This window comes from Podarcis liolepis, assembly GCF_965112155.1.
Source record: "Podarcis liolepis genome assembly, chromosome: 12".
Lineage (NCBI taxonomy): Eukaryota > Metazoa > Chordata > Lepidosauria > Squamata > Lacertidae > Podarcis > Podarcis liolepis.
In genome coordinates this window covers 59,397,649-59,421,385 of record NC_139563.1, presented here as the reverse complement: position 1 = coordinate 59,421,385, position 23,737 = coordinate 59,397,649, and the positions used below count along the sequence as shown (strand labels likewise).

The 23,737-nt window shown below is 44.4% G+C and overlaps 1 protein-coding gene across 1 annotated transcript in view; it reads right to left on the bottom strand.

The window, feature by feature from the left end:
* Window positions 1-11,229: 11,229 nt before the first annotated feature.
* CNTNAP2 (contactin associated protein 2) overlaps window positions 11,230-23,737 on the bottom strand; it is a 1,020,100-nt gene continuing 1,007,592 nt past the window's right edge. Inside the window, exons 23-24 of the mRNA XM_083468764.1 lie at window positions 14,891-14,959; window positions 11,230-13,795 (exon numbers count right to left, since the gene is read on the bottom strand). Coding sequence (XP_083324890.1) covers window positions 13,596-13,795; window positions 14,891-14,959 — 269 coding nt within the window. The 3' untranslated portion in view covers window positions 11,230-13,595. The remainder of the gene's footprint in view (window positions 13,796-14,890; window positions 14,960-23,737) is intronic.

Genomic DNA, 23,737 nt, shown 5'->3' with positions numbered 1-23,737 from the left:
GGCCTACAGGTAAATTTTGCAAAGTCTGATGCTATGTGCTTCAACACCCACCCTCATACCCAAAAAGAATTCTCCAACATCACCAAGATAAAACTTTGCCACACCAAGTTCAGATATCTAGGGGTACAAAAAACCAGAAACCTCAACAAATTATACCTCCACAACTACAACCCCTTGTAGTTGTGACAAATCAACAAAGACCTGAGGAGATGGAACAACACCAACTTCACTCTCTCAGACAAGATATCCATGATCGAAATGATCATCCTCCCAAAATTAACCTACCTATTACAACCCCCCCCCCAAATCTGGATTATCCCAGCCCAACTTTGCAAATGGCAGAAAACATTACACTCATTTATCTTCTCACACACAAAAAAAACAAAGAATAAGCCTCAAATACCTGGACCGCCCCTCCTCAGAAGGAGGATGGGGAATCCCCAGCATAGGAGCATATTACATCGCCAACCAAGTACACCACATAATCCCGTATAGCCTAGAAGATGAGACAAAACAATAGGTACACCTAGAAAGGACACAATTGAAAATACCCGCACCACAGCATACCCATTCCTCCCCCAAAAACTAAGGAAAACCCCCACAACACTAAACAGTTCACACAGACCATGCTTAAATCATTGAAAGAAGAAGTAGGTAAACTGTCCCTAACCCTATCCCCACTAATACCCACTAATACGCCTAGGAGACTTCTACAAAAATAACAAACTAGGGGACACTCTAGTTGAATAAGATGCCTTCACCCTGGTGTCAGAGAAGTTCCCTTTCTGACAGATGGAGCGGAATCTGAAGGAGAGAGGGGAGAGCCAGAGACTAGTAGGAATCTGACTCCTCTTCACAGTGAGAGTGAGATAAACTTATCTAGCTCAGGAATGCAGCCTAGCAATTCTGAAAGTAACAGAGAACAGGATGAAGAAGAAGAGGGAGAAGGCTAGGAGGAGTAGAGTCACCAAAAAGCCAGAAATTGAGCACCCCAAAAAGTGCATGACAGGAAAAGGAAAGGGGAGGAGGCGGAGGGTACCTTGCTTCCAGCGGGGGAAAAAGAGGCTAGATCTGGCAACTGACTCCGAAAGTGACGAATGAATTAATGAAGCTCAGACTGCTGAGCTGTTAATTGTTGAATAAATCTGAAGTAATAAATCTGTCAGAGACTGCTTTGTGTGAAAGAGCCTACCAACCTGACACCCGGCATGGTTCCCCTTTATCACATACACAGCTCAACAAGACAACAAAAACCCACCAACAGCATGCAAATCAATCTGGCTAACCTGATCCAAAAACACCCACCCACCCCATTCACACACAAAAACAAATTTCACTACAGCCAATCAAAGACAACCAACCACACCTTAGGCCACCCCCCCGAACCTCTCTCACCACCAAAGAAATACAACAAGCAAATAGTAAAGAGAACCCACACAAGTGAAGCTGACCCAAAACCCCACACATACACTACGTATAATAGAAGAATTGCTACCCGACCCCACCCCATTCACCATTTCCCCCTCCCCCTCTTACCCCTTTTCTTCCTAACCTAAACAAAAAGAAAAACCACTTTGTACTATGGATAATTATATTTGAATTTCATTTATTACTAAGGCTTCCAGTGTTTAATCAGTTTTACTTGTGTAAATGAATAAAGTATGTCAAAGTGGAAAGAAAAACCAAGCCAGCAACCCTATCCAGAAGGTTCATAGCTTTGAGAAGGTTATTGCCTGCAAGATAGACACCAGGGTAAAGTTGCCCTCTTGGCTGTGGATTGGCAGGTTGGTGGCTTGCGCCCAGCCGAGGACAGCTGTGGGCAGGATTCCTGCATGGCAGGGGATTGGACTAGATGACCTTTGGCACCAGGAGAAAACATTCCCCTTCAACCAGGCCTTGGGCTGATTAATCTTCTACAACCTTTTAAATGTATTTTGGGGGCGGGCGGGTATAGTTTAGTTTTCCTTTTCTTTTATCTATTTGTGCTTTTTATGCAATATTTTTATCCTGTGAATTGCCCTGAGATCTTCAGATGAAGGGTGGTATATAAATTTTTTAGGGAGGTATGTGTGTGTATATCCACGGAGACACACACACACACACACACACACACACACGTGTGTTCCTGTGGCGGACCTGCGGTTGGTTCATTGGAAGTGAGGGATTTAGCAACCATAAAAGGGATCCTGAACTACTCCTTTTCTGAACTGCATTGTGTTTTCACTTGTTTGATGTGACAGAGAGTTGGACATTTTGACTCAACAACCCCCAAATTCACATATTTGGACACTCTTAAGTAAGTACAGGATAAAATATGTTTTTTCACCTCATTTGCGTTCTTCTCTTATGCTTGGCAGAAAAACCCATTGCCTCAGATAGCAGAACCAGTCATTTTCATAAATTGACAGCAGATATAGTCTACCAGCATGGAAACACCTTGTTGTTTTGCTATTTCTCCCATTAAAAACAAAACACAAAACAAAATTCCCCTCCCTTTGACTCTAATGAAAATCAATAAATTGCAATAGCTCTCTCTGCCCCTCAGATAGAGAGATCTAAATAATCCCATGGTCCCTGGGTCAGTCTCCTAAGCCTAAGGTGGTGTGGGGGGGGGGAGACACCTCCCAAGCAGCCTAATGAGAACAGTGTGAGCAATGGTCACAGATTGCTTGATGGTTGACTGCTGAGGGGCGGGAAGGGGAAAGGGGGGGCGAGCACTCCACAAGGCTCCTTTCTGTTGCAGGTTGCCTTTCTTTCTTTCTTTCTTTCTTTCTTTCTTTCTTTCTTTCTTTCTTTCTTTCTTTCTTTCTTTCTTTCTTTCTTTCAGAATGTAATGGTCCACTTCAGTTTGTTTCCTACCGCTTATAACATGAAAAGGTTGTGATACACTGGGGAACCATTTTTTTTTTCATTTTCTGTTGCATGACATTTTTCAACTGTTCTTATATGTTATTTCAATGCTGATTTCAAATCTGAAATCGATTTTCGTGTACGTGCTATAGTTATATTTCAATTTCCAACTTTTGCAGATATGTCATATTAACACTGGGGATAAGTGGACACGTTGATCTAACCACATGGTAATTACTGTTTTGCAAACTTAATTTTTCTTTATTTTTACAGTTTTGTAACCTAAATATTAGTATTTTTCAGAATGGACACATGACAAAAATGTGTAAACAAGCCTGATGCCTTTTGTTATGTATGTGACTGCTACGCACTTCCTCGTCAAAGACGCAATATAACAGTGTTTGTGAGGCGTGCCTATAAAAGCTATTTTGAAATTCCCCTGAGCGACCAAGACAAGAAAGGGGCTCCGCATATTGTTTGTCACAATTGTGAGGAAATGCTTAGAGGCTGGACAAAAGGAAAACGGAAGAGTATGCCTTTTGGGGTTCCCATGGATCACACAAGTGACTGCTATTTTTGTCTGGTCAATACGAAGGGTATCGGCAAGAAAAACCGACATGCTGTCGCCTATCCCAGTATTCCTTCAGCATGTGGGACAGCCAAGCTCGAGACAAACACTGGATACAGAAGGAGTGACCCATCTGCGAAACTCTGGAAGCAGGGATGCCAAACATTGTGAATGAACCAATCATCAGCTGAGACAGGATCATTTCCCCTCCACATCAAGCTTGGATTGATGAAACAGTTCGTGAAGGCATTAAATACTGAAGGTAAATGTTTTCAACATATAGTTGCAGCTTTTCCCGCTTTGTCTTTCGAGAAGATCAAAGCAGGTGTGTTCGATGGACCTCAAATTCATGCCCTTGTTCGAGATAAGGAATTTGTCAGGAGGATGAATGGCAAAGAGAAGAAAGCGTGGCAGTCTTTCGTGGCAGTTATCAAAAACTTCCTTGGCAACAAAAAAGCAGACAACTATGAGGTTGTGGTTGAAAAATGTTGCTGGCTTTCCACAATCTTGGGTGCAATATGAGTGTGAAGCTCCATTTCCTGAACAGTCACCTAGATCAATTCCCCAAAAATCTTGGGGCAGTCAGTAATGAACAGGTAGAGCGTTTCCATCACGACCTGAAGACAATGGAAGAGTGTTATCAAGGGCGATGGGACAAAACTATGATGTCAGACTACTGTTGGACCATCAAACGAGAATCTCCTGTGCAAGTCCACAAAAGCAAGAGCTACAAGTGCAAATTCTTACCTGAATAACAACAGCTTGTAGATACTGTGTACGCCAAGGGAATACTTTTTTTGCATACCTCCAACTGTACATATATATACATATCGTGTTCAATGCTATATAAGTCACTTACATTTATACTCATATTGTACTACTTCGGCTATGTGTTTAATAAAATATTGAATTCTTGCATTGTGAAAAACAAAGATTATGGTGAAAAGTGAAAAACATGAATTGCAATAAAACCTAGAGCTTACAGAACAAAACCGACTTCAGATATGAAATCAGCACGTCGAAATTAGGTTAGAACAACTGCAGGTGTCAATGCAACAAAAAAATTGTTTCCCAATGAATTGACCTTGTGGACATTCAGCTTTACATACTTGGCAAAAATAAAATAAAAAGAGGGTGGGTATCTGAGAAAAAAAGACTTTGGGCAATCTCACCTGCTATTGCACCCAGTGTTTTTGAACTATATGTGATTTTGGCTTTAGGACAATCCTCAGGATGTAACCCCTGTGTTACATTTGATCTTACTGTACTAATTTTAAAACAATTTGTTCTGCTAGATCAATGCTTCTTCCTCATTCTCCTTGTATTTCAGTTGGCATGGCCCAGCAAACATTGCTGCTAATGACTAAAGACCAAATGCCTAGGCTAGAGGAATCCCAGATATGCTTTCCAGAAGGGCACCCTGTGGTACTAGATGTATCTCCCTAGTGGAGGAACTTTGGGCTAGATTGACAAGGGCAGGAAGCATCTTGGCTTGGCCACAACTTGAACTTGTACCCACAAGGAAAGAGTGATCAGTAAGGTCAGCTTCCCCTGCGAATTTGTGGTCCCGTTTCACCTTCTCAACTCGATGTTGACACTCAGGAAGAGCAGCAGGGCAGCTGTAGCATTAGGGGCTTAAAAGTCCTCAGGTGGATCCAGAAATAGGACCAACTGCATAGAACTAGAGACCGTTAGAAAGGAAATGTGGTTGTTGCCATCAGTAATTCTTCTGCAGTTTTCTGTTGAAGCTGTGTGTCTGGGCCTACAACTGCTGAACCAATTATTCTGACTTCCTGTCCTGCTCCTCAATGCATGTTGAGCCCAGAGCAGCTTCTGGCAGGCATAGCCATCTAGTTTTGCAGGAAGAGTCACCCATGATGCAGTTCTGTGGTGTCATTCAGTTAGCTGGGTGGCAATGAGGATGCTACAGGCTGGACCCTCCAGCCCTTGGGCAGAAGCAGGGAGAAATAATGAACGTTCTGTCTGTCAAGCATTTCAGTTTGCCAGGCAGAATGACCATCCTCTCCTCCCTCCATGCGCTGTGCTGGGGTTTCCAGAGCCACTTTCTGGGGTGCAGTGGGGGGTGCCCCAGCACACAAGCAGAAGTCCTTGCCCAGGGCCTTCAATGATAGGGGTCATTAGGTCATTAGGTATTCCAAATCTGCATCACTGAATTCTGGAGTCACATATTCCAAATCAAATATGGAACACAAAATTCAGAGTTTGATTTTGTGAATTTATCTTTGGATCTCCAACATCAAATTATAACTCCTAGCAAGAACTAACATTTATTATACAAATATTTCTATTTCCTTCGGCATTTCAGATTGGTTCTGAAGAATGTCATAACAAGAATATCCTTTTCTGTCTTTGTTGAATATTGTTGAAAACATTAAATTCACATCATCTGAATTTTGAAACCGTATAAACTTTATAACTTTCCCTCCCCCAATTGAACCCTCTCCCCCCACTTTAAGAGCAGTGACTCCCAAACTGCCTGGATGATCATGTGCAAATCAGGTATGCCCGGAAAGATGAAGCCCCTGTGCTCATCAGAGTTGAGAGGCCCCAAGAAGCACACACCTCAATATCTGCCAGTGTACAGACAGAAAGGCCATCCAAAGATGTACTGGGATTCCTTGATGCAGTCCATGCTACAGCTGGTGGTTGGGCAGGGGTCCCATCATCATTGCTATCACCCAGAAAATATTGGGCAAAGTAGAAAGGAAAATGTGTTGAGAGGCAATGTTAAGAGCTGCCCTGCCATAGGAAGAAGGATACCTACTGGTCCAGTAACCACACTGGGGCAAGGCCCCAGAGAATCATAGAGTTTGAAGGGACCTGAGAGTCATCGAGTCCAACCCCTGCAATGCAGGAAACTCTGCTAAACCATCCATGGCAGGTGGCCACCCAACCTCTGCTTAAAAACCTCCAAGGCAGGAGAGCCCCGAATTTCCCGTGGGAGACTGTTCCACCGTCTAACAACCCCTGCTGCCCCAGTAGGGAACTGGGCGTGCAGTCCCCCAGGGCCGACCCTCCCATTAGGCAGGAGCTGGGAGTCCCTTGGTCTGCCTGCTGCTGCTGTATCCCCACATCTGCACTCAGCACCTCCCTCTCAGCCCCCACTTACTTCATGGCTGTTTTCCCACCACTGATGCAGCCTCTGGCTGCTGCTCCCCTCCACCCCACAGGCCCACAAGTGCTGCCAGAGAAAGGAGTGAGCCATCTTGCCAGGCTGGGTGGAGCCTGCCGTGGAGGGGGAGGTGGCGGTCTCTCGTCTGACTCTTCTTCCTCATCTGGCTGGCACCACAGCAAACGGTCCTGCATCACTCAGTCCATCAGCAGAAGCACAGCAATAAGCAAAGTCCATGACCTCCAACATTTCTCAGACGAAAATAGGGATGTCCCATTCCATAATTTTACTATTTATACCCCACACATCTTACTGGGTTGCACCAGCCACTCTGGGCAGCTTCCAACATACCATATTTTTTTCTCACTTTTTCCCTCCTAAAAAGTAAGGGGAAATGTGTGTGCGTCTTATGGAGCGAATGCCGGCTGTGCAGCTATCCCAGGAGCCAGAACAGCAAGAGGGATTGCTGCTTTCACTGCGCAGCGATCCCTCTTGCTGTTCTGGCTTCTGAGATTCAGAATATTTTTTTTCTTGTTTTCTATTTTTTTCTTGTTTTCTAGGTGCGTCTTGTGGTCTGCTGCGTCTTATAGAGCGAAAAATACAGTATATAATAACACTAGAAAATATTAAACATTAAAAAAACTTCCCTATACAGGATTGCCTTCAGATGGCTCAGGGGTTGGATAACTCCATACCCTCCAAGATTTATCCAATGAAAATCAGGACATCCTAAGGAAAAGAGGGACATTCCGGGATCAAATCAGAAACCGGGATGGCTTCTCTAAATCAGGGACGTCCCTGGAAAATAGGGACACTGGGAGGGTCTGAGAGTCTCTCCTCTCCCCAAGCACAAGCAAATGCTGCCTGAAGGGAGAGGCTGAAGGAGAGCTTGCAGAGCAGTCCGCCCCAAGTGTGGCTCTGCTGGCCCTGTGCTACTCGCCAGACAGAAGTCACCAGGTGGCTAGGAACATGCAGCACAGCATGTGTGGGCTCTGAGCAAGCCTGCTGTGCACTGAATGTCTTGGCACCACTGCTGCAGTCCCATCTCATGAGATGATATAATAATAATAATAATAATAATAATAATAATAATAATAATAATAATAATAATAATAATAAACACCAGACATTAAAAACTTCCCTTCTATGAGTCAGATAGTTGTTTATTAATTTGCTGTTTGTTTCCTTGACATCTGGTGGGAGGGCGTTCCACAGGGCAGGCAACGCTACCGACATCAGCTGACTTACTTCCAGCCGGGAGTTCAGCCTGACATGGTTAGCACTGTGTAGCTGGTTGCTTTGCAGTGGGGCAGCTGAAGGCGCCTGATGAAACAATGTCTTGCTGTAAAGAGCTTGAGCCACAATAAACTGGGTAGTTTTCACTGCACCAGAGCAGACTCTTTAAATAGTGACAGGCAGAAATATGAGCCTCTTTCTACTCAGAACATCACATCAGCTCCTCTGGGGTCCGGGAGCTTCCTTTGCGTGGCACATTCAGGATGCCTCCCCTCACCCCCGCTTGATGTTTAAAGGCAGCATCAGGCCATCTGCTCCATGCCTGGGCCAGTCATCATGAGAGGCGCTCATCACAATCAGCTCCTATGTTAGGCATTGATTTTCAGGCTAGAAAATGTTGCCTTCACACCACTTTCACTAAACCAACACTGCAATCCTATAGATACTTGTCTGGGAGTAAGCACCACTGAACTCAATGGGACTTACTTGTAAGTAGACTTGCAATTGCTGTTAGAATGTATGGATGACTTTGCCCATGAGCATTAATTTCAAAGGGATTTAACTGTTATTACTCCACTCCCTAGAGTGGCTGAGAAGGCCCAGCCAGATGGGTGGGGTATAATAAAATTAATTATTATTATTATTTCTGAAGCATATGGAAAAAGTAACATTTAATAGTGGAAGTGAAGTGAAAAGAGATCTGGCTGACAGCCCAGTTATAGGTTATATTCAACTCATAAATGGGTCCCTCTGATTTTTTACCTCCATTTAAATGTGCATAGAATTCTGGCATACAAATCTAATCATTTCTAATTCTTCTTGCCCAGAAACAGCCACATCCACCTTTAACATGCCTGATGAAGCTTCATTAAATCTTTCGAGTCTATTAAAGGAGTATTTTATTGAGATTAATAATGACACAGCCTCCACTATGTTATATCACTAATCAATATTTTCCTGAGGTTTCAAGTGACCTAATGTGGTGAATGCCACTGTTGCATGCTAGGTAATAGTGCTAAATGACAGTGTTATATGTGGTAGATAGGTAGCCGTGTTGGTCTGCCATAGTCAAAATAAAAAATTCCTTCCAGTAGCACCTTAAAGACCAACTAAGTTAGTTCTTGGTATGAGCTTTCGTGTGCATGCACACTTCTTCAGATACACACGAAAGCTCATACCAAGAACTAACTTAGTTGGTCTTTAAGGTGCTACTGGAAGGAATTTAGTGTTATATGTGGTTATACTGATAAATTATAGAAACTGTATATAATTATGAGTGACCAGGATATATATGCTGTTTTTTTTTTTTTTGCAGCTCATGAATGTTAATTTGTCATTCCTCCTCAGTTTAAGATAAAAAACAATGCAGAGTAGTGTGTGCAATTTAGCATTCAAAAGAAAGGTTGGTTCTAATTGTGGCAGAGGAAATAATTAAAATAAAGAACCAAAAATAAAAATAAAAAAATCTGTTGCATGCAAGCGAAGATTCGCCTTCTTCCCAGGTGCACACTCCAGGTGCCCAGCAGGGAAAGAGACAAATGTCTCCCCACCAACCACTGTCTTCCTTCCTTACCGCAACTAATTTTTTACACACACCTAAAAATTCAAGAACTGTGGCATCACAATTGTACCGTAGCCCTATCAGTGGTTACCAGGTTTCAGAAATCTATAAATGTAGAAGAAGAGGAGGAGTTTGGATTTGATATCCCGCTTTATCACTACCCAAAGGAGTCTCAAAGCGGCTAACATTCTCCTTTCCCTTCCTCCCCCACAACAAACACTCTGTGAGGTGAGTGGGGCTGAGAGACTTCAGAGAAGTGTGACTGGCCCAAGGTCACCCAGCAGCTGCATGTGGAAGAGCGGAGACGCGAACCTGGTTCACCAGATTACGAGTCCACCGCTCTTAACCACTACACCACTACACTCTCAGGTAACCACCCCTCCACCATTCCTCTAAGCTAGGTGTTGAGGATGTTTATAAGAGGATTGTCCTATTTTATCTCACAGCAAACCTGCAATGTAGACTAGGCTGAGACACAGAAAGTAGCCCAAGTTTGCCCATTGAGCCCCACAGCCCAGAAGATATTTGCCTGTCAGTTTTTCTGGTCCCAAGTGTGACACTGTATTCACCAGACCACACAGAAGCCCCAAAGCCTCGGAGCAAGTTAATGCTCGGAGCAGCTGGTAACACACAAGCTGCCAGGTGTGGACACTTTTGGCCCAGCCATGGAATCTCTGTGCAGGGGTTCTTTTGTGTTTGCATGGGGGAGGCAGGGTGGAGGGAACGGCAATGCAAGCAGCAAGCTTCTATGCGCCTAGCTGATGCCGAGGGGGTGTGCAGAGGGTCCACCTGAACGTTCCCCGTTGAAACCTGCAGCTCTGTAACTGGATATGTGGAGGAGGAAAGGTCTGCTACCCAACTCCTGAGTGCAAAATGAAGTAGAAAAAATGGTCGCCTGCATAGGCATCAGTTTGTTGCAATCTTTGGTTCTCAAATGCTGCCTCTACTCACGCTGATGCCCATAAGGCATTTCCGCCATGCTACTGTCTTTAACTGTTGCCTAAAAGACTCAAGGCAAATAAAAAAAGAAACTGATATGGGCATCAATGTGAATCTGCCTTATCTAATTCACCCTCCATTTGGTCTGCCTTACAAAAAAAGAAAAATTAAAATGTAGTTTTCACAAGGATCACAACTTCAAAAATTAATAAAAGAACAGCTTTTTGGATTAGAAAGGTATCTTTGTTGATTGAGAAAGCTGCCATAAAACAAGTTTACATCACTTACTTTCCTTCTTGCTGAAGAACTCTTTATAAAAATCCAAAGCCACAAAAAAGAGGAAAGTAATAAATCGGTTATAATAATTAAAAGTTCCCATCAGGATATGAAAATGGGAAAAGGAAACCAGGTGTATCTTTTCAGGTGAGTCATTAATCCACCAATGATCGGCATGTTGTGGATTTGCTGTTGCTCATTTCTCTCTGTTTACAACCATTGACAACTCCTGGCTCCCAAACTGGTTAAACATGGTAGACTGTGCCACTTTCCTTAGTGGTAGGCAGACTGGTGGCAGGAGATGCAAATAATTACAAAAGGACAGAAGGGGCTCAGCGTTAGTTACTGCTGTCACAAATGCACTAGTGGCTTCGTAAAACTGGGGGGCACAGTGATATTCCTCAGTGGATCTCTGGGTAAATGGAAATGTGCGGGCCTTGTTCCTAGAAGAAATGTTGCAGAGCCCTCAAGCATCTTCTGTCTGCCCTCAGCTTTCCCATCCAGACCAGCAAAGTGATTCAGAAGGCAGCCAGATAGATGCAAATACATGTATGGTACGATAAAAAATTTCTAAATGAAATTCTCTCCCATTTGCAAAGCTTTTGTAATAAATATAAACAATTTCACTCCCTTCTGTACACAAGAAAAATAAAGTGAGGATTCAGCTAAAAGAGAATAGTAGTCTTTAGTATGTTGAGCTACAGTTATTTTTGATTTCCCCATCATTCTTTCTCCGACGTAGTTGATATAGAAATGTTTCAAAGCTGTGCATACCAAAATTGTGAGCAGATGAATTACATGGAACCACAGCCATCATAAGCAAAAAACTTTTCACAAGAAATAATTCATTTTTTTAAAATACATAATAAGCAAGAGGCCATACAATCATATATCTTCATTAGGTTGTACTATACAACTTTCCGTAAGGCTTCGTCAGTGTAGAATCTCCTCAATCAGAATTGGGAATTCTTTTTTAAAAATCACCTGTCATTCAAGAGAATCATTGACTAATCCTGTCTACTGCAAAGGAGGGGCCCTTTCCCAAGGTCAGTCAAAGGTGGTTGTTATTGAAGGATGTGGTGATTGCACATTGAAGAAACTTAAACCAGATTCTTGCCTGTTTAACTGCCAAAGGAATCCAAGGATGCTTTTAAGCATATAAAGTCATAGTCACGCTGCAAAGAACTCCTCCACATAGAACTGCCATTTCCAATGTTCTTGGGGAAGGTTCTGTTGGTTAAACCAGTTTATAATTCACTAAGCAGAACTCCACTGGTGGAAACTGCATTGTAAGAAACCTCAAGCCACATGCCGGAGCTGAGACAGCACTTTCACTCAACCATAGCTTTCCATAACTTAAAGTTGTATGACTTGGCCCCAGCTTTCTCCATTTTAGAGAGGTGTAAATTTCAGCTGATCTATATGACCCATGTCCCTGAAGAACTGACTTTTGCCTTAGCTGCCTTCCAATTTGCTGAACAGAGATAATGAGAAAGACCTTTAAAGAAAAGGCATGCTCTAGGGCTGTGCAATTCTGCAGCTCTTTCTGCACACAGGACTATTTGATCTCTTAATTTCTGCCTCTCATCTTGGGAGAAAACTGCTTCACCGATATCCTTCAGAACAGTGTTCCACCGGGAAATTGTAAAGGAGAAGAGAAGAATTCAGCAGTATGTTGTGTTTTACATGAAATCTCCAAGATCAGTACTTCTGCAGCAGCCTATATATAAGAAACAGAAGCAAAAAAGTCTAAAATCTGGTTCTAATTCCCTACTGCAATGCTTATGTCTACATACGTATAGCATCAATATGTCACAGGTGGAACAGATGTGGCACAAGGACTTCAGGTCAGCAGAGTCAAATGGAAAGGTCTTTCTTCAGATCTCAGCAAGAAATTAACTAAGGATTCCTGTGCCTTATGATACTCCTCTCTGACAACTACAAGGATGATAATATGAGGAGTTTTTTAAAATTATTGTTATGTACTTTTACACAATCATCATTGTGCTGGCACAGATGGCAGGCAACTGAAACAGGCAAATATGGTTTTCTCTCAGGTGCTTCCTATGCTCCGGGTTTCTTGCTCTCTGCAGGCAGATCTACACTACAAATGTGTACCAGCTTTAATCTTTTTCAACAATCATGTTCTCTCTACTCTCCCCTGAAGAATCCAGAAAACTGTACTTTAGTGAGGAAGCTAAAATTATCTGCTAGGGCAAAACTTAAAATTGTGGGAGCCATTGCAGCACGGTTCTGTCCTGCATCAGGCAGTAATACTGGAACCCACCCCTTAAGATGCCAGAATCAGCCCTCCCAGGAACTGGAGCCATTGGGGGAGGGAAAGAACTGCGATATCGATTCCTCAAGCATTTGATATGACTGAGCCATGGTGCAGCAGCTCCCATACAAGGTAGCATCAGATGGGACACTGAGAAATTCCTAGCCTTCCCCACAGTTCCCTGAATTCTCTGGGAGAGGAGGTGACTGTTAAACCATTTTAAATCTATAGTGTAGATTCACCAAAGTGGAAACGTTAAACCATGCATTAAAATAACAATCATTGACACTGTGAGTACAACATCCTTTCTAGGAAATTATCTATGCAAGAATGCTAGAGAAGAACGGTCTCAGGCTTTAGGATTGCTTTGCTGTTCTCAGGAGAGAAGTATTTACATTCTAAAGGGCTTCTAAAAAAAATATAGAAAAGTGGTCCCTGTTTCCACAGGTATTTCTGAACACCTCCAGCCACAGACAAAGAAGACAGGTGGTGACTGACAAGTGTGAACCTCTTAAATTATGCTCTTAGTTTAGATGGATACAAGAAGGGCAAATTCACAGTAAACCAATATTAAAAAGGCCTTTTCTGAAATGCTGTGGCAGCTCCAGTCCTAACGGTTGCTCCTCCGGTTGTGCTGATCTTTTTTAAAAACTAGATTTGTTCAAGAGTCTGCAAGAGAGCTCTTTTCTTCTTGCTGTAAAAGTCTTCCCTCCCCCTTTCCCCAAGCCATCGGCTTTTCTTTCTGCTTCCAGTTTCAGATCAGCCACTCCTTTTTGCTCTCGTCAATGGTCTCAGTAAAATTGGGGTCGTTGCTCATAATGGCTGCGTCAGCGCTCTCTGCAGATTCTGCCCCCTTGGCTTCGTTGGTGTGGTAAGTTCCCTTGTGGCGGAACATATAGCGAATGAGGAAGACAAGGGTGCAGAGGATGGTGAAGATCACAACGGCAATGACACCTAACAGAGAGAGAAAGGCGGAAGGATTCAGATTCAAAAACAAATGAGCAAACAGTTTAGTTTTCATATGCTGTCTGATATGACATGGGTACAATATTGTCTCTGCAACCTCTCTCATGGTAACAGAGAAGGCCTCCCGTCTTATTGCTCCATTCTTCACACATGTCCATTAACTGGCAAATAGTTCAGTGGGGCTTGTGCGGCTGACACTACAGAGCGCTGCACTTCACGCCACAGGGCCTAATTGGGAGAGCCACTTCATGACACCCTTAATTCTAACTATAGTGTGGGCAAAGGCATTGGGGATGTATCCTGAATCAACCAGCTCAATTGCTGGCTGATTACTCCATCACAGTTGATCCTGGGTTAAGGATCCCCCCAAGATGCAAATCAAATAGGGCAAACCTGTCAGGTTGTCATTTGGGGAGATCTATGGCCCATTAACCACCATCTGGGCCATTGGGCAGAAACCTTCCCCCGCAACGCCTTCACTGGGGTACCCTGAAATTTGAACCTGAATAGCTTACTTTTGCCATCTAGTGTCACATCTGTATGTTGCGCTTTACAACACATTTAAAACATTTTATTTGCAGCTGTATAGCTGAGTCCCCAATGCCTGTTTCTGCCAAACGTTTTGACAGTTGCTATGAGGAAGGCAAAACCCCCAGACAGGCCCAACTTGTCTGCGGGCAAATTCCTCCCTGGCCCCAAACGCAGTGGCAGATTGGTTCCGCAGCAAGGCCCACGTCCCTTCGGACAGAGCAGCAACCTACAGGGCTGGTGGGTGGAGTGCCCAGCACAGCCAGTTTACATGCTGAATGTAGCAGGATATGCCATCAGAATTCAAACTACCTATCATGTACTGCTTCATAATTAAATGTCTTTATTTCCACTTCTTATTATGCACTCTGTCCTAACAGTTCTGGGAAACTAAGCACAAATATAGTTGAAAATTCTTTTCTCTTTGCTAGCTTAGCCTTGGAAATTATATGTGTGTTTTAAATTAGGTATTTAAAAAGATACTTGCAAACATCGCATCTTATCAGCATAGAAATCAACATTCCCTTCTGAAAGGCAGGACATGTACTTACTTACCTCCAATAATAGCTGAATTCCTGTTAACACCACCTCCAATCACTTGACCATTGTAAGGAAGATCAGCACCTGGGCACACGAGAAAAAGCACGGGTTATTATTTACACCATGTCCTTTAGATATTTAGCCCCTCACTTTAAAATACCCGTGCTTTTCCTCTTCTTTTTAAGCCAATTTACAGGTGAAACTCGGAAAATTAGAATATTGTGGAAAAGTTCATTTATTTCAGTAATTCAACTTAAAAAGTGAAACTAATATATGAGATAGACTCATGACATTCAAAGCAAGATATGTCAAGCCTTTATTTGTTATAATTGTGATGTTTATGGCGTACAGCTGATGAAAACCCCAAATTAACGATCTCAGAAAATTAGAATATTAAATGAAATCAGCAAAACAAGGACTGCAAATAGAGCAATATTGGACCTCTGAGAAGTAGAAGCATGCATATGTACTCAGTACTTGGTTTGGGATCCTTTTGCATCCATTACTGCCTCAATGCGGCGTGGCATGGATGCTATCAGCCTGTGGCACTGCTGAGGTGTTATGGAAGACCAGGATGCTTCAATAGCAGCCTTCAGCTCTTCTGCATTGCTCGGTCTCATGTCTCTCATCTTTCTCTTGGCAATGCCCCATAGATTCTCTATGGAGTTCAGACAGGCAAGTTTGCTGGCCAATCAAGCACAGTAATCTCATGGGCATTGAACCAGGTTTTGGTACTTTGGGCAGTGTGGGCAGGTGCCAAAGTCCTGCTGGAAAATGAAATCAGCATCCCCATAAAGCTTGTCTGCGGAAGGAAGCATGAAGTGCTCCAAAATCTCTTGGTAGACGGCTGCGTTGACCCTGGACTTAATGAAGCACAGTGGACCAACACCAGCTGATGACAGGGCTCCCCAGATCAACACAGACTGTGGAAACTTCACACTGGACTTCAAGCATCTGGCATTGTGTGCCTCCCCATTCTTCCTCCTGACTCTGGGTCCTTGGTTTCCAAATGAGATGCAAAAGCTGCTCTCATCAGAAAAGAGATTTGGGGAGCCATGTCATGGCTGGAAGTGGGGGGAGATTGCTCAGAGTTATTGAGCTTTTTGGGGGGGCAGAGTTCGTGCCGCGCTTAATTACAATTGATGCCTGCTGCTGCAGTGGAGGGACCTAGCGATGGGGGCAGTGGGTGATGACATTCCTTGACCAATCAATTTAATGCTGCAATCGACAAGGATCATCTGCGATTCACCGCGATCACCCCGGGGATCTCACTGTCCATCACGGTCGATCGGTTGAACATGTCTGATCTACATGAAACTGCTGGGTGGGGTTATCCGGAGGTTTGGAGTATGTTGTCAGCAGTATGCTGATGACACTCAGCTCTATTTCTCCTTTTCATCTGCAGGTGAGGCAGTGGAAGTGCTGGACCGTTGTCTTGCCTCAGTCATGGACTGGATGAGAGCCAACAAAGTGAAGCTCAATCCATATCAGACTGAGGCACTGTTAGTGGGTGGTTCCCTAGATCAGATGGGTGGGAGGTCGCCTGCTTGATGGGGTTACACTTCCTCTGAAGGAAAGTGGTTCGTAGCTTGGGGGTCCTCCTGGATCCTTTGCTGTCGCTTGAGGCTCAGGTGGCCTCAGTGGCCCAGAGTGTCTTCTATCAGCTTCAGCTGGTGGTCCAGCTATGCCCCTATCTGGACACGGATAGCCTAGCTACTGCTGTCTGTGCTCTGGTAACTTCAAAGCTAGATTACTGCAATGCATTATATGTAGGGCTGCCTCTGAAGATGGTTCAGAAACTTCAGCTGGTGGAGAATTCAGCAGCCAGGTCGCTCACCAGAGCGAGACGGTTTGAGCATCTTACACTGATCCTGGTCCAACTGCACTGGCTACCAAACAGTTTCCGCGCCCAATTCAAAATGTTGGTTTTGACCTATAAAGCCTTAAATGGTTCAGGACCACAATACCTGATGGACTCTCTCTTTCCATATGAACCTAACTGGACCTTGAAATCATCTTCCGAGGCCCTTCTTCGTGTGCCTCCACCACGAGAGTTCCGGAGGGTGGCAACACGGGAACGGGGCCTTCACTGCAGTGGCTCCTCGTCTGTGGAATGCTCTCCCCAGGGAAGTTCACCTGGCACCTTCATTATACACCTTTCGGCGCCAGGCAAAAGTGTTCCCTTTTAACCAGGCCTTTGGTTGAACTTAATGACATCCAACACCCTTTTAGAATGTGGTTCTTTTTTTTTGGGGGGGGGTTATTGGGTTATTGCTTTTGGTTTGATTTTATGTGTTGTGGTCATGTTGTGAACCGCCCTGAGACCTCCGGGTATAGGGCAGTGTATAAGTTGAATAAAAATATAAAATTAGAAAGGCTGAAAATTAAAGGTTTTATTGAGGAACACTGAGGAACTAACTAATGCTTGGTTAAGAGCCTTGTCTATGAACTAAGAAATCCCTGATTAAAATCTCAGCTCAACAAATAGCTCCCTGGGTGGGGTCTTAGGTCAGCCATTATATTAACACCACCACTTCCCTAAATAGTAAAATAATACCTAAATAATACTCCCAGGACTACTCAGGACAGAGTTCATTTATTCATTCATTTACAAATGTATAACCTGCACTTCCATAAAAAAATACAGCAAGGCAGAATGCAACATATAAAAATAAATCAACAAAGATATCAATAAAAGCACAAATAAATTCTTATTGTGCTAAGGAAACAATGTTTTAAAGGCCTGTTTAAACAGGCATTTGTTACAAATGAGACTCTGGGCAAATGTTTCCCTATTATTGGATTAAAATGCAGCAGAGCTATCGGGAACCAGAAAAAAGTGACCTCAAGTACCATATCTGGCTTGGAGGCCATTAGTCTGACCTGGACGACACTTCATAGGAACATGTCTCACTGCACATTTTACAGTGGCACAAACAGGATTCACCTTATGGAAATAACAGCAGGATAAAATGACCATGAGAATCTGATCTAGTGTTCTGGAAATTAGAATCCTAACCAAAGGAATAGAGCAAAATCACAAAAATTGGAGATAAACTATAGCCATTTCTTCAGAGCCATCTGTTCAAAGTGAAACTTTAAAACAGAGCACACCTTTTTGAGTCAACCTCCATCTTTCTGTCAGCAATTCCTCCTTGTTTCTTTTCTCTGACATTCCACAGGTGCCAAAACTCTGCTTGCCCAATCCCTAGCTTGATGCAGCTCACAAAACATGGCAATCTGCTAAGCTCCTCATCAAAACTTGTTCTGTTGCAGAAAACGTCAGTGTTTCTGGGATTATATTTGCAGCCTTGCTCCAGACAGGGGGTTGGGGGAAGAGGGAAACAAATGCTCCCTATTCTGCCTGTTCTTTGCTCTGTTATCAGACTTGCCTTCTAGACATGCCTATTGCACACTGGCAGCCACCTTCCCAACTGTCAACAGCTTCCTGGCTAATTGCTTGGCTGTCCCTGCTCAGCCCAGCTCAGGATACTTGCAACAGGCAGGAAAAACATGAACCCAGTTCTCCTACTATGCCAAACTGGGTCTCCTTTTTATCTACGGCATGCCAATTTCCACAATTATTTTCCATACATGCTTCAACTCCTGTTCAGATTGCGTTTTACCATGTCTTTATAGAGGAATCCTAGCAGGAGCTTTGCGGGGAGCATGGAGTGCTGGGTCCTCGGTCACATCTGAGGTCCTGCTGCCTTGGGAGGCTATGCCCCTTTTCCATAGGCAGAGAGGGGCCTGTGTGCCATCCTAATCTCACCCCCCCCGGCACCAACACCAGGTGTTATGATTGAACCCTCAGTTTCACTAATTTTGATATTTGCAGGTCATGTAAGTCCCCATCTGGACACACACATCACTATGTAAACTCAATATCCATACACACCAGCTGTGTTTTGCTCTCATGTGCCCCACAACTCCCAATGGCGGTGGCCTGACACCCTCTCCTCGGAGCCTGGCTCTCGTGACCACCAGAAGCACCAACCAGCCAAGAAGGTAGCGGACTCAGGACAAACTGTTGGCCATGAACAAACCGTCACCCTCAGACAAAGCAAAGTGCAAACTGATTTAAGTCAGGATCTTGTAGTTCTGAAGTGAGTGCTCCAGGCAGTCTTGGGTCTTAAAGCCAGTATGACATCAAGTAACATATTTTTTAAAGTTTAGGTTCTGAACTGAGGTTATTTTATTCTTATTTTTGAGAGCTAAGTGCTTGTCAATCCTCCCAGTGGCTGAACATTAACTGGCCAACCCTCTGGAAGACAGGAACAGATTTACTTCTTGCAGAGCAACTGGGTGGAATATTGGCTGTCTGTTTCCCTTTTCATCTCTGGAAGTGAATGCACCATAACTTTTACTTTCTTGAAACGTGACAAATGAATGGGGGCAGGGAATATCAGTAAGGGGCCCTGGCCGGCCACAGCTTCTGCCCTGGAAGTCACAATGCAGTGCATAGCCAACAATGTCATACATCAAATTTTCAAAGTGATATAGAGCACATTGCTCATATAGCGCACCCCCTTTCCCCTTCTGGTATTGTATTTCACAACCTTGCTGCTTGCCTAGCTTGACCACAGAGAAGGATGGCTGATATACTGGTTATGCTTGCTTAAGTTATTGCCTCCAATAGAGTTTTATGAGCAGAGCTTACAATTCACCTGTTAAGGAGAGAAGAGCAAGCCCTCTTCACAATTAATGCAGAATATGAAATATGGCAGTGCTCTCCAAGGAACTGTAAAGCTGAATACTCACCAAACTCGAACACAAAGATACACAGTCACCAGTAATGGGCCCAAAGGATTGCCTGCTTTGGTGGCAGGAAAATGCTTTTATGGGAACGTTGTGCAGATGAATCAGTTTCCAATGACAGGCCTTCTAGATGAGTGCTTCATGTAAGATATACGAAAGTGGTCATCAGCTTCCTTCTCTCACTGATCACAGCTGCAGTTTACACACATGGTCTCTTCATGAAGGAGTGAGCTGTGCAGAAAGGCGCATGGAGGGCCATTGCACACACAGCGCAGGGCAAATCCAGGTTGCCCATCAAGTGTATGTCAGCAGGGAGTAAGTTGCACCCAATGCTGTATACCTGATAGCTGTGCTTCTAGGGTGCACATTTGGTGTGGGGAGCTGGGTCACCTTCCATGGGCCATTTTGACAAATGGGCAGGGAAGTCATATGAGACAGGGTGATCACAGTCCCCTTGTTTCTTTCTAACTCCAGCTTTAATAATAAAAACAAACTAGGACTGCAAAGGAAGATTCTTTTGCAAGGCATGGTTGCAAAAGATAAATTTTGTGCTGCTTTCAGCAGGGATTAGCTGTATTCAGGAGTTTCTCTTGCAATCTCTCCCAAAGTGCAGTCAATCCCAGCTTGCAGTCAAGGCTGAAAGCAAGTCCCGCTTGTGGGAGGGTTCAGCTGCACTGCAGACTTCTCAAATGGAACAAATCCTAGTGGGACTTGTACTTGGTGCCAGATTTAAAGCTGCCAAATACAAGCCTTTAGAATTTAATGTAGGTGGGACTGGGGAAAAGTGTGTCTACTCCCCCCCCCCCCAAAAGCACAAATGGTAGCAAAGAGAAGAGGTTGTGTTGCTTATGTAGTATGTAGTACAGTGGTACCTAGCGTTACATACGCTTCAGGTTACATACTGTCAGGGGTTCAGGAGCAGAGGCAAGGGCAAGGGAGGAAACAGAGAGCGAGGGGGAGGAGGCAGAAGAAAAAATGAGTGATGACGACGACCCGAGATCTCCGAGTCTTTCCAGTGAATCAGAAGATTCACAGAAAGGAGCACCAGTGGCCAGGGCAAGGGGGGAGCCTAGGGGGACACCCCAGGAAGATAGAGCCAGAGGGGACTCAGAGGGGAGCAGTTGGAAATCGGGACCAGCGTCACCGCCAGAGAGCAGGGAAGAGGAAGGGCGCCAGGGATCAAGCGCTGGCAGCTCACAACAGGGGGGAGGGCACGAGTCAGGAGTGGCCACACCTCCATCGGGGAGCGAAGAAACGGTTAAGCGGAAAGTGGAAGGTTGGGCGCGCGCGCCAAGTTCAAATACAGAGGAAGGTGGCGGAGTAAGCAGCCCGGAAAGGGAGCCAGGTCCTAAAGCCCGGCGCAAGGAGACAGGAGGGTCCGGGGGGTCGGCGTCAGAAGAATCCCGGAAGGAAGAGACCCCGGGGGGCAGAGGGACCCAGAGAAGAACAGTCAGGCGGAAAAGGTGGAGCAGGGCTGGGATATTAAGTTGGTGTACAAGGGGCGGAGACTCAGACGGAGCTTCGCCGATCTAACGCATAAGACGTAGAGTTGCACGCAGCAGCTTGAGAATGGAAACTGTAACTCAATAAAGACTTTTACTTAATGATCGCTGGCTAGCGTGATCCTCTGTGAGCTAGGATCTGGGAGCAGCTCTGACACATACGCTTCAGGTTACAGACTCCGCTAACCTAGCAATAGTACCTCGAGTTAAGAACTTTGCTTCAGGATGAGAACAGAAATCATGCTCCGGCGGCGCGGAAGCAGCAGGAGGCCCCATTAGCTAAAGTGGTGCTTCAGGTTAAGAACAGTTTCAGGTTAAGAACAGACCTCCAGAACGAATCAAGTTCTTAACCCGAGGTACCACTGTACAGGCACCCCCAACCTACGGCCCTCCAGATGTTTTGGCCTACCAACTCCCATGATCCCTAGCTAACAGGACCAGTGGTCAGGGATGATGGGAACTGTAGTCCAAAACATCTGGAGGGCCGCAGGTTGGGGATGCCTGATGTAGTATGAAACATTTCAAAAATATAACCATGCCAATGCCAATTCCAAGGCAAAAGCATCTCATTGTCCCCCAATTGTGGGCTATTTCTAGAAGAGAGTGACTTATGCCAACCCTGCAGTATATTGGATTTATTGATTGATTACTTTTAAATCCTGCCCTTCCTGGTTCTAAGTGATTTACAACCCTATAACTATAAAACCCCTATTGCAGAAACTGAGAAAGTAGCGCACAACAATCCTGCAGTGTTATTCCTTGCTTTTACACCCACATTGCAGGTTGGGCTGACAGAGTCGCATGCAGCCACCGTGCGTCATAGTTCAGTGCTGTACCCTTATTGCAAGTAGGAAGGCTATAGTGAGAGAGAAAGGGTAGTTTGCAGCAGCCCTGCAATGTAGTCTGTTGTTACTATCACAAGCCTCCCGTTGCCCACGCAGACGTCCTTCCAGGCCAAATCAAGCATTTGATGCTGAAGGAAGTTTTATGCTCCACTGCCTTACGGTGCAGACAGGTTTAAGTAAATTAAATTTTGCACCAGGAGTAAAACCCAAAATAGGGCAGGGTCTTCTGTCTTTAATGCTCATGTTTTTTCAACCCCCCTGGGAGACTCAGGTAGTCCCCGCACACAGGAGGGATACACTGCAATGGTTTGTTGCAAGGTCCCACTTATTAAGAATATTTAATTAAAATAACACAAACAGAAATGGAAATAAAGTATACAGCTGGATGTGGCCATTAACATTTGTATTCCAATGAGGAATCCACTTTCCCACAAGAATGAGTTCTGTTTCGTGTTTCTTTTGAGCAAGTGATGGGCACAGTAAGACTTGAACTGTAACAAAGCCATTTTGGGGGACAAATAAAATCCCTGCCAGCAGCCCTCCAAGTGTCCCTATTTTCCAGGGATGTCCCTGATTTAGAGAAGCCATCCTGGTTTTTGATTTGATCTCAGAATGTCCTTTTCCTTAGGATGTCCCTATTTTCATTGGAGAAACATTGGAGGGGATGGAGTTATCCAACCCCCTAAACCATCTGAAGGCAGCTCTGTATAGGGAAGTTTTTTTTAATGTTTCATGTTTTTATAAATGTTGGAAGCTGTCCAGAGTGGCTGGTGCAACCCAGTAAGATGTGTGGGGTATAAGTAGTAAAATTATCATTATGGAATGGGATGTCCCTATATTCGTCTGAGAAATGTTGGAGGGGATGTGCCAGTGAATTTAGTGGCAGAATACTAACTCTCTCTACTAATCTCTCTTCAGGCACATATATTTATAAATTGCTTCTATTTATTTTAAATATACCCAGATTTCCGGAGGACCAAATTACCGTATTTTTTGCATCATAACACTCACTTTTTTCCTCCTAGAAAGTAAGGGGAAATTTCTGTGCGTGTTATGGAGGGAATGCCTACGGGTGGCATGCCTACGGATTTTCCTCCTCTAAAAACTACGTGCGTGTTATGGTCAGGTGCGTGTTATAGAGCGAAAAATACGGTAGCTCAATTTCAGAAGGCTTGAAACAGCGGTTAGAGAAAGTGGCTGTCTCTCCCCCCCCCCCCCCCCGTTATAGCGTGTGTGAGAGAGGACAAGGGAGACTCAGAGAAGCCCCAAGGAAACAGCTATTACCCTGCCTTCTCCACACAGGCAGAATTTCTAGGAACAAACCTTTCCATGGGAGAGCAGCGCCTGCCTTTGCTTCTCCTCATCTTCCTGCTGCTCCATGGCATTAAAATGCTGCTCAAGGCTGCGCAGAGCAGCTTGAAATGCCCGGGTCTCTCAGGGAGAGCTGCTAGAATTTACGGCTTTGGCCGGCAGCTGAGCCTCAACTGCCTGCAGCTTCTGATGATGTTGGGCAGGAGGAGAAAGGGTGTGTTGCATCCGAGAACCAGGCAAGATTGAAGCTCTCTTTCCCTCTCCTTTCCATTAGGGAAGATTTATGGGAAATTGAAGCGCCATTATTAAGTCATTTGGGATCCAAAGAACAGAGCTGCTAAAGCTGCGCCAGATGAAAAGAAATTGGGGCCAACCACTCATTAAATAATTTTAAGTTGATTCAACTCTTGCTTTTAAGGCAATTAATTAAATGGAGCTATTGCAAA